An 11,003-nucleotide genomic window follows, 5' to 3' on the forward strand; every position below is an offset into this window, starting at 1 on the left:
GGACTGCGTCCCGGCCGGCTGCCGAGGGTGGCAGGGGGGGCCGGGGCCCCGCAGCAATGCCTGCTAGCACAGGGCTCCCACAGCCCCTGCAGCGGGACACACAGACACACACAAAAAAAACCCCAAAACCTGCGGGGCAGTGAGCCTTCCAACGTCATTTTATAACAGAGCGTGCCTGGGAAAGGTCGCGTTGGTGAGGGAAGGATAAACCGTCAGGTTGACCGGCATTTTGGAGCAGCTGCACCAACACAACTGTTTTCACAGCTTGCCTATACAGTTTGTCAAGAATAAATCCTTCAGCTTTAACACCGTCTCTCAATCCAAAACTTCCAAGCATGAACAGAACAGCTTCTGAGGACAGAGGTCCCAAGATTGCAAAACTGACTGAAGTGTCAGATACAAACTGCTCATGTCAAACACGACATACTACACAAGTGAACTGACTCCCCAGCATTTGAAGCCCATTTCCTACCAGTACTGCAATTTGAAACTTAACTTTATGAGCCAAACTTCAGAACAGATGAACGGATGGTATGATGTCAGAACAGGAGAGAGATCATTTTTAATTTTTTCAAGCGTCTCTACAGGAAAATCTGGTAAGTATAATGTTCTCCAGCATACGGTGGTAAAATCTGAGGCACTGAACTAAACACACTTTAAATGCCTCTCAACCCAGAGAAGTGCAGCTGCACCTGCAGCCACGCGAGCACGCTGCCCTCCCAGCAAGGGGCCCTCACCACCTCACAGGGTAACTCCCAGCACTGAGGTGTCAGACGCTGCTTTAGGATAAAGCATCACCACTGCAGACATTTAAGTCCTTGGGAGACAATTCCATTGCTTTTACCATTGAAAAAGAATTAAAATCCATCCTACATTTCCCATTCAGCTTCAGATGATCACTCTGTATGTTACTAACCTTCAGCAGCCAGCAGCAAGCGTACTTTATTCTCTTTAATTTCTTAAGGATGTGATTCTCTCTTTTCTCTCACTCGGATACTTTTCCAGAGCAAAATAAGTAAATACCCTTAATTAACTTCTTCTGAAAGAAGAAGCATTAATAATTTATATCATACTGATACCTGACATCCCACAGAAACTCACAGAACAGAGTATTTATTTACATTGACCTCATCCATATAAAAATATTCTTTTTATTTAAAGAAACTTCAGCTTTTAAGCCTGGATCATAAGTTCAATGTTTCTCATCTGACAGTTGTAACTGTGCTACCTGGAATACACATTAAAGGAGATTCAATATAAAGCTAAGAAAGGATTGCGATTCTTCTTAAAATAGGTGATGACAGTGTCATACAACCATTTTCCAGAAAGCATTCAGGTTCTTTCTTTCCATATACAGAGAGTTTGTTTTACCTGTTGCATTAAGACTTGTTATAACCACTTGTAAGGCTTATCAAAAGATAGTAGTTTCACTCCTTTAATATTGAACGTACTGAACGCATAACTAACTCGCTATCTAGCAACTTACTCTGTGTTACGTTAATCGAACTTCATTAAGAATAGAAACAAAAACTATCCAGGGATGCCAAAGCGGCAGTACCGAATGACAACAGAATAAGAAAAATTTAAAAGCACACAGATACAAAATAATTTTTTTTAAAAATCACTTTTTCTTCCCTTTAGAGGGCTTTGCAAATAAGGCAGGATCAATCTGGTCTCTAGACAGACCTCTCACTGAAAAAAGCCTTGCCGCTCTTTCCTTTAAAGTGCCTCCACATTTCAGTCCTAAAGACATCAGTTCCACCTTCAGTTTATCTAAACCCAGGGCTTCCAGTTCCGCAGCAGAGTTGAATGCCAGCAGGTCTATCGGTTCCACCTCCTGCAAAGAGAAAAACATCCCATCAGACTATTATTATTTTCTTCCTGATTGCAGGGGAATGGCCTCAAGTTGCGCCAGGGGAGGTTCAGGCTAGATATTAGGAAAAAGTTCTTTACTGAGAGAGTAGTGAAACATTGGAATAGGCTGCCCAGGGAGGTGGTAGAGTCACCCTCTCTGAAGGTATTCAAGGAGCGTGTGGATGTGGCATTGTGGGATGTAGCTTGATGGACATGGTGCTGTGTGGTGTTGGGTGGGTTGGTTTTTGGTGTGTTGTGGCTTGTTGTTGTTGTGAGGTGGTTTTTTTTTTTTTTTTTCCCCAGGTTGGACTTGATGATCTTACAGGTCTTTTCCAACCGTAGTGATTCTGTGATTCTGTGATTTCAGGGGGAGGAACGAGTATAGACAGAATGCTTCATTTTACAGAATACCTTCAATTAGGATTATCTCAAACTCCTAATTACTTAATAAAGTTGAGCAATGTCTCCATACGTATTATATTGGATATTCTCACCATTAGCGGTACTTATGCTACCCAGGCAAAGTATTACTGCATCATGCACAAGCAAACTGAAGCTAGCTAGCAGCCTCGTCGTAAAACGTGCAAATCTTAGCAGAGATAACACACCCAAGAGCGGGGTGAATGCCCAGGTGAGCTTCGTACCCAGTGCCCAACTGTGCTGCTACAATTCTACTCCTCGCAGTGCCTCTGCTAGCTAGTTAAAGCCTCGCTCTAATGTGTCCAGACAAGCCGCAGATGTGCTTAGGCTCGCAATGTACACAGCCTCCAAGACAGAAGCACTGGTCATTTTATGTGATATAAACACCGCTGAACTTTTAAAATTATTCCACTAGAATTAACACATTCTACTTGCAATAGAGGAATGCCGAAAGAGTAAAACAAAAAATTAAGTGGCAGTATTTAATCCTATTCCTCTGGAGACAAAATACTCGACACTGTTTTTATCCCCAGGGAAGTGAAGTACTCCCAAGAAAACAGAATTAAAACCAAGCGCCTGCCATCTCACCTAGGAGTTCAGTAGCTTAACCTTGGCTTCCAGAGGCATGGCAAAGCTAACAGCCCCTTTTTAGCCCAATGTAGAATATAACCAATATACCCCAAGCAGTTGCAGGGAGGAGGAGGAATCGTTATTTCTAATGCAGTTACACTGTATTTACAGAAATAGATATAAAAGCATGCTCTTTTTAGTAAGATTAACAAAAGAGCAAGTTGTGAAGCTCGTATCTCATCCTGCCATGAGAAAATGGATTAAAATTTTATCTTAAAAGGAAATTAGTATATTTGCAGAATAATTGAGGGTGAAAGGGAGCTCTACAGATTGCCTAGTCCAAGCCCAGGGTCGTGTCCACAAAAGAACAGGGCAAAGATTGGATAATTCAAATGCTGGAATTTACTAACACAAGAAACACTAAGGCTAAACATTAACACACTAAAAAGGACACAAATATCTAAGCCCACTTTGTTCAATACTTAAAGCACGTATTAGTCTTACGGTACATATCATGCTGGAGTTCTCAAAGGGACTTCAGAGCAAGTACTACCAGCAGTGGGAATGAGACCGCTCCGTTACGAACTCAGCAAAAACAATTAACGCCAGCAGAATTAGAACCTTTGTCCTGCTAAGCGTACAAAAAAAGACCGGTTGCCTCATTATTCTCATCCTACTTTTAAAAAAATCCATCAAGGACTATGACAAAAATATTTCCACCTGCAATAACAATCTGCCACAGCATTGGTGGAGTTTCCTGTTCTAGGAATAGACAGTGTCACAAATACTGAGCAAAAGGTAAACAGTGAAGAATGGTAAACATCCTGTTTAAAATTTGCCAGTTCTAATAGTACAGTAGATGACAAAGTTCTAATTTATCAGATGACATGCTTGGTCTTTTTTCCATTTAACTGTATTAAACTTTCACTTATCAGAGTTTAGTCATTGGCAGTGGCAACTGATGGTAGACTTTCTGCTCAAGCTGAATAAAGGCAGAAAATCCAAGTAACTCCCTAGCCCGAGAAAAAAGGGCCACATTTTGTTTTACTGCTAGAATAAGCTTAGATTCACTACCCCCCAAAATGTTTAATAGTAATATTGTGCAAGGGACAATGAAGCACAAGTATTGGCACCTTTTACTGCCAAATATTAGTGGGGCTTTCATCAGTTCAGTAGGAAAATCTATATTCTCCCTTAGCTGGAAGACTGATCCGAAGCCTCTTCAGCAAAAGAATCCCAGCTATCCTCCTGTCAATCACCAGAGAAGGAACCTCATGGCCAGCACAGCTCCTGATCTGGCTGAGGGCTGTGACACCAACCCAGACTGCCAGCAGAGATAATGGAGACCTCCTTCCACCACGAATACACCAGACGATCAATTTTAAACCCACTCTTCCACCATCCTTTGCAGTTCAGACAAAGCCCGTCATTTATACTAATCCTGTCTCTCTAGTGAAGGTCAAATTATGTTATAAGTAAGATTAGCCAAATTGGACAGTGTTTGGTAATGTCTCAAAAAGTATTGGTAAGAGTCTTTCATCCTACAGAAGGGGTTTATTTTCCTTTTTTTCCCCTCAATGAAGAATTTTGGATCCAGAGTGTATCTATTTATGCAGAAGGAGGAAAAAAAAAACCAACAAAAAAACCCAAGGGGAAACATGGATCTCAAGACAGACAATACCAGACAGCCAAGGGCAACTGCATCTTAGTAGAAACTCTAAGACTATTAAAAACTTAATCTTATAAAGTTCTTCCCTGACCCATTCTACTTAGCATCTCTCAAGACAATGCTACCATACTACAATTCAACTTTCTCCATGGAGACACTATCAACCAAGAGCCTTCTTTGGCTGCAGTTTCCATTAACTTGCTACATTCCATTTTCGTAAGGCGTATGATGCATCTTCAGTTAAGCTGCTTTTCCTTTTAACCTTGGGATTTTTTGTGCTCTGAATCAAACTCTGGAGATTCTATTAGCTTGTTAGGGAGACTATGATTCTAATTCAAGCACTTATATCTAATGCGTTGAAGTCACAGGATACAAGTCCCCTCCCCTTTTCTGCAGTCCACAAAGGGAAAAGTGATTGAGTAAAAGCAGCTGAAGAAAAAGACAGACCACATTTTGTACTGCTTCATACTTACTGTGCTCTGTAACTGGTTCGGTTCGGGTTCCTTAGAAGAAACATTTTCTTGCTTCTCTTCTTTCAGGGCTTGGGTTACCTCTTTCTCTTCTTGGGCCTCTTCCTTCAGGGGCTTTGTCATTTTACTGTTTTCATCAGCTGCAATTTCCATTTGCCCACCTGCGTGTGTCTCTCCTTGCAAATCTCTTCCAGTACCTTTGGGCTGCACAGTTGTACTGGTAGTGGGACTATCCTCTACCGAATCCGCAGAGCTGCTTGAACATTCATTTGAATTTCCAGTATTTTCATTGTATCTGCTGCCTGAGGGACAACTTCCGTCAGATGCATGAGGGGAGTCATCTTCACTGTCATCCTCACAATCCGAACTGTCATGATCATCCAATCCTTCCAATCCCAGCCTGGCACAATCAGTACATTACTAATGAATATTCATCTATTTTCACTTTTTTAATTAATTATTTTTACTGTCACTTTCCTCTTTCCAGAACTCACTTCAGTGAGCTGCAGTGAACTACTCTAGCAGCTATTTAGGATAGTTTAGTAAATGGAAGAGCTGCTAATATTGAACAGGACCCAACACCCCCCGAAAACAGGTATCTTTTTACAGCATTCTCAATACAGAAATGCGTGCTACCTATTGCTACTCCAAACACCACTGAAATCATTAAGGCATCTCTTTCAGGTTACATTAGGTGAAAAATGCCAGGAAAAAACCACAATTTTAAAGTTCATTGTAAACATAACTCATTAATGAGAAAAAGGGCAATGGGAGGTAGTAGAATATCACCATATCAGAAGGTGGGGTGGGGGAGAAGGGTGTCCGTTTTTGCAAGTAAAGTTTGTCTGCTCCAGCTGGGACAGAATGACATTAACACAGCAACACTTACTTTCAGTTCTCCGATTTAATCGGTTCAATTTACTTATTCCTATTTAAGTCTACATCTCAGATAAGATGTTGCTTACTTGTATGTACCTAACTTTTTATCCTGTTCAAGGCTTAACACTTGAGTATAAAAACAAGGCACAATGCTCACCAAAAGCATTTTCTTTTTCGAGATTTTGTTCCATTCTTTCCAGATTCACCTGAACGTTTCCGACTGTTGCCACTTTCTGGTGACACTATTTTGCTTGAAGTAGCCTGCAATCCTTCAAAACAAAGTTAAAAGTCTACTTTATCAGTACACAATTCATATATGTTGTAAATTCTACTTGTCTTTTAATTTCAGATGCAATTTAAAATACTAACTGAAAATAATCTCTATTGGTGCACACTTATGTAGACTCAAAAGATTCAAAAAATAAACTCAGTAGCAGCAAAAGCTTTCCTACACAGCTTTACTGAGGCATAGAGCCAATTAAAACTAGAGTCTTGAACTGAACTCTCAGGTTCTACATCCTATTCAGCCTCAAGTTCCACTATCAAGCTGCCAGCAAGGGAGCAATCTGTGGATAAATAAAATAACTACAAAGAACAGTAAGTGAAATTTTGTAGTTGGAGTCAATGTCTAGTTTTTACGTACGACCTGTTTATATTTTATCATTTCCCTGAAAATTATTATGTAATTCTTACAGCTCAACTAGCAACACTACCTTCACAGAATTTTGCTTTTATTATGAGATGACACTGTAGCACAGCAAGATGAAGCATCACTTGTATCTGTGTTAGGCTGTTCAATGCCATTCAAGAGAAGCAGCAGCCAAAGAGGAAAAATTAAGTCCAACAAATTTTACTGGAATTTAAAATTTCATTCAGTTGAAAGAGTTACTGTCAGCAATTTTTTTTTACTTTTCATACTGGAGTGAGGCTATAGAGACTTTTAGTTTCCTTTATTTTTTGAGGACAGAAAGGGAGGTTAAACTGCAATACCTTTAAGGACTGAATCTTCTAGTCGCTCAGCCATTTCATGACACTGCTGCTGGTAGTCCGGATTTGTGAAAAAGTGCTTTGGCTCCGCAAGTTTCCGCTGCAGCCTTTCCAAGCGCCTTTGCTCTTTTTCCGCTTCCCGTTCTGCTTGCTGCTTCACCCATTCAGCCATCCTGCAGGTGACAGAACCACGAAAATGAGTGCATTTCCAACACTTAATGTTGTATCAGTTTGTTGCAATTACTGAATGCTTCTAACACCTGCTAGGATGGGAGACAATGGGAAAAGACAACTGACAACACCCAGGAGAATTACTGAGGGAATAGATTGAGATTCTGCTACAGAGAAGTAAGTAAAGTTTATTTTGGAAGCCAGAAACAGCAGTAAGGTCACATATCCTCAATATCATGGTCTTGCAGCTTCAGAGAAAAGAGCTATGAGAATTCCAGATGAGAAAACCAAGAGGTGCAGAACAGTCTGTCAGAAGCAGGCTGCAGTACAATCACCTCTATTTTGCAGCAATATAATTACAGTCCGAAGAATCCTGTGGGCTTCCAGTCTATCTGTGCTTAGGGTTTCACTTTTGTTCTGTTTAGTATTCAAAATACAATTTCATTGCTACAACAGCCTGTCGTTGGACCTCTTTTGTTAACAGTGAACTACACGGTCAGTTTATTTTGTAATTCTAGCTGCTAAGAAAATGCCTTACGCTTTTTCGTGATTGACGTCTCGAAGTCTCCTTCCACTGAGATCTCGGCAAGCCTCTCTATTTGTTGTCTTTTCAATCTGAGCACCAAGTGCTCGCAGCATAGATCCAAACCCTGAGAAAAAAGTAATCAAGAATTAGCTAAACAGAAACAAATGGAGATGAGCTAGCAGACAACAAAATAATTAATTATGGAAAATGAACACAGTGAATTCAACACTTTCCTCTCCCTCAATGCAACTGAAATAAAGGGCAAGTTGAAAGTTGCAACATGCTGGAGAACTGTCACTGGGTGAAATGCTGAAACACTAAGTGAAGAAAAGGTATCCAGCGCTTACCACTCATCTCATTTTTGTGCTCTTGATATCACACCAGATGGACTCCAGATTTACTAGAACCTGTGCAGCACTTCTGACATGAAAGGCTATTTCTGGATCCCCCAGCAAAATGGTTTGAAACCTTTTTCAGCTCAAGAGAACATTTTGGGTCCTTTCTAATTCAGCCAGGATATGCCTCCCCCCTAAGCCCCTTTACTCCCCCCCAAACTTAAATCCCCTTCTAAAAATCTAGCAAAAAATAAAATAACTTTTTTAGGAGGTAGCCTTAGCTGCTTCATCAAGATGATCATGCTGTACGATGTTACGCTGGAGAGCCCCCCTCCAAACAGATTTCTATACAGTCCGCAGCCACGAATTACTCATAGGCAGGACTGCTGATTTCTCTCGCTCAGTCCCACCTTATGTTGTCTCTGGCTGGAGAAAGACACTTGTTTAACTACCTCAAAGAAACACAAGGTGGATTCATATTAATATAATCCTTCAAGCAATTTCAAAGTGCCAAGCGCTGTTTTTTTAACCAGAAGCTGAACAAATCTATACTTTTCAGTGGCCCAAAAGTACCTTTAAGGAGTGTTACAAACGGTAACCAATCCAGACAGCCGACTGTATCATGAGGCAGAAAAAGTATTGCGTTCAGCTAATAAAACTAATTGCTGCCATCAGCGAGGAATATTTCTGTAGCTCACGAAACATGCTATTGAATTGTACCTTCTGAAGAATGAGCACCTAGCTGCTACACCTAGCCAGGCACGCGCCCAAAAATCAACAGCAATGCATTCACTAAGGTCGCACGTGCTGAATTAGGTCTGATAATGAAATGCTCAGTTCGCTTCTAAGCCTGCATGATCTGTATCGCCTTGAGATCATACAGTAAGTCTCTACAGTTCCAACTTGTGTTTGTTTGCCTGTTTTTATCAGGCTTTTAAGATATAAAGTCAAAACAAAAGGAACACTTTAGGAAGCAGACAGAATTGTTACAGAACGATTTTAAACTGACCCCCATGGCACATCAGCAACACGGAGTGAATCACAGAACGCGTACCCAGTGTCATCCCAGGATAACTGAAGCTGACGGACAATAGGTGAGGAAGAAGCATCCTGTACTACGAACTTATGCCACACGCACCACTTCTAGGGCACTTAAAGAAACCACAATACCTCAATAAGCTATAGGAACAACATTTATCTCCAGTTCTATCTAAAACAAGAAGGCAAAGTAAGCTGAGGCAAGGCTGCACAATTATTCAGCATTTTAGCTCAACAGCTGGAAAATTCCGAGAACTGGATTCAAAAAGCAAACATACCGCTTCCAATTACACTCAAACACTCTGCTAAACTTGCTTCACCCATCATGTTCCATTTTAGGGAATGCCCACATTGTCAGTGGCTGTATCGTTTTATATGATTAATATACATCATCTGTAACACAGTTAAAATATTTTGTCAACATAAGGAGTCTTAGATTGAATTCTTTAGTTCTTAGGCTACTGCGATCTTGGCATTTATATGTTCTTTTCAAATAGGTGAAGACAAAATCAATTAGGTCATAGAACATATTCACATCACAGAGTATTTGTACCTGGAATATTTGCTCTAAGCAACCATGAATGAAACTCAGAAACCTAAGAAGCCAGGTGCTTTTAAACACAACTTCAACTCTGAAGTCACTCGGATGCACGTTACAGATTTCTACTAGCAGAGGTAAGCTGACCAGGGATGCGAAGAAGAACTACGCCAGCAAAGTTGTTAGCTGAACTGCAGCTCCCCTGGTCAATTCTCAGCTTTGCACGTAGACTCCGGCTTCAGCTCACAGACATTACATCACAGTCATCCACATTACAAGAGACCTCCTAATAAATTAGGACTGCTGCTATCAGTACGGACTACGGTATAATAAAAGTTTTTTAACCTAAGAATCTAAACAATAACAAGCAGTTAAGCAACAAACCTCCTTTTCCACCACAAAGTCTTGGTTCCAGACTATAAACGGCTCCATTCTGCAACACATCTTCATGGTTAACCAGTCGTCCGTTACATTTCACGTACAAGCTTTCTTCAGGAATATTCTAAAAAAACAGCGAAATTGAGTCGTATGATCGACTGAAAATGAAACACAAAGTAAATCATTGAGGAGCAATGTCTCCTTCCTTCCTATAGGAAGAGAGGGGAAGCAGAAATCAGACGACCCTAAAAGCACCAATGTTCTCTGTGGCGCTTCTTTTCACTCCTGTCTACCCAGAGATTAAACACACTCTGAATCAGCTCGTAAACACGAACGGGGAAAAGCCGCGCTACGGGAGAATTCACACCGAGGGTTCAAACGCTCTGTATTAAAAAAAAACCAAGCAAACCCGCATTTTTTGAACGGTAAAGAATTTAGAATTGATATATTCCATGTGTACACATAAAACACACGTACGAGACCACAGGACTCTCTCACAGCAAACCCTCCCGCGCAGCTCAGCGGCACCCAGGAGAAGCAGCGCCCACCGCCGCCACGCGCGACAGCCCGTCGGTGGCCCCGTCGGTGGCCCCGTCGGTGGCCCCGGCGAGGCCTCGCGGCGGAGGCAGAGGCAGAGGCGCGGCCTGCTAGCCGGCCCCGGCAGCCCAGCGCCCGCGCCCACCCGCCTCCCGAGGCCTGCGGGGACGCCACATCCCCACAACCGCCCCCGGTTCCCCCCCGCCGCGTCCGCCCTTCGCTCACCAGCGCCCGAGCGCGATCGCGGAGGAGGCGGCGCACCGAACCGCCGCCGGGGGGCAGCGGCCACGGCCGCGCCCGCGAGGCCGAGGGGTCCCGCACCAGCAGCGCCATTGCTCCCAACGGCCGCCGCGCCTGCGCCTGTGACGACAGCGGCGCGCGGTCACGTGACGCGAGCCGCCGCGGCCGGGCGGGGGCGGGGCGCGGCCGCTTGAGGGCGGGCGGAGGCCGCTGAGGGAGGCGGGAGGCCGCTGGGGGCGGGCGGAGGCCGCTGAGGGAGGCGGGAGGCCCCGCTCACCACCCGGCGGCTCTCGGCCCTTCTCCGCGTCTCCCTGAGGTTTGGCGGTGCGTGCGAGGTCTCCGCCTCTTTCCTCGGGCGGTTTGACTGGGCTGCTGATCGCTGTGAACTCTT

The 11,003-nt window shown here is 43.0% G+C and overlaps 1 protein-coding gene across 1 annotated transcript; it reads right to left on the reverse strand.

The window, feature by feature from the left end:
* Positions 1 to 1,135: 1,135 nt before the first annotated feature.
* Positions 1,136 to 10,705, reverse strand: SDE2 (SDE2 telomere maintenance homolog). Its single transcript, XM_059835483.1, has 8 exons — positions 10,598 to 10,705; positions 10,454 to 10,531; positions 9,842 to 9,959; positions 7,559 to 7,670; positions 6,853 to 7,022; positions 6,020 to 6,131; positions 4,987 to 5,383; positions 1,136 to 1,837 (listed from the first exon to the last, which is right to left on the reverse strand). Exons 1-8 carry the CDS (start codon positions 10,703 to 10,705, stop codon positions 1,622 to 1,624), a joined length of 1,311 nt encoding a protein of 436 aa, XP_059691466.1. The 3' UTR covers positions 1,136 to 1,621.
* Between the last annotated feature and the right edge of the window lie 298 nt (positions 10,706 to 11,003).

This window comes from Gavia stellata, chromosome 2, assembly GCF_030936135.1.
Source record: "Gavia stellata isolate bGavSte3 chromosome 2, bGavSte3.hap2, whole genome shotgun sequence".
Taxonomy (NCBI): domain Eukaryota; kingdom Metazoa; phylum Chordata; class Aves; order Gaviiformes; family Gaviidae; genus Gavia; species Gavia stellata.

What these genes read in the sequence shown, in the direction of transcription:
- SDE2 (XM_059835483.1), bottom strand. Translation starts at nt 10,705, where the DNA reads ATGGCGCTGCTGGTGCGGGACCCCTCGGCCTCGCGGGCGCGGCCGTGG. An exon ending in ACTTTGTGGTGGAAAAGGAG is followed by an intron (nt 7,671 to 9,841) that starts GTTTGTTGCTTA and finishes CTTTTTTCTCAG; the next exon opens with GGTTTGGATCTATGCTGCGA. An exon ending in CGAAAAAGAAAATGCTTTTG is followed by an intron (nt 5,384 to 6,019) that starts GTGAGCATTGTG and finishes TGATTGTGCCAG; the next exon opens with GCTGGGATTGGAAGGATTGG.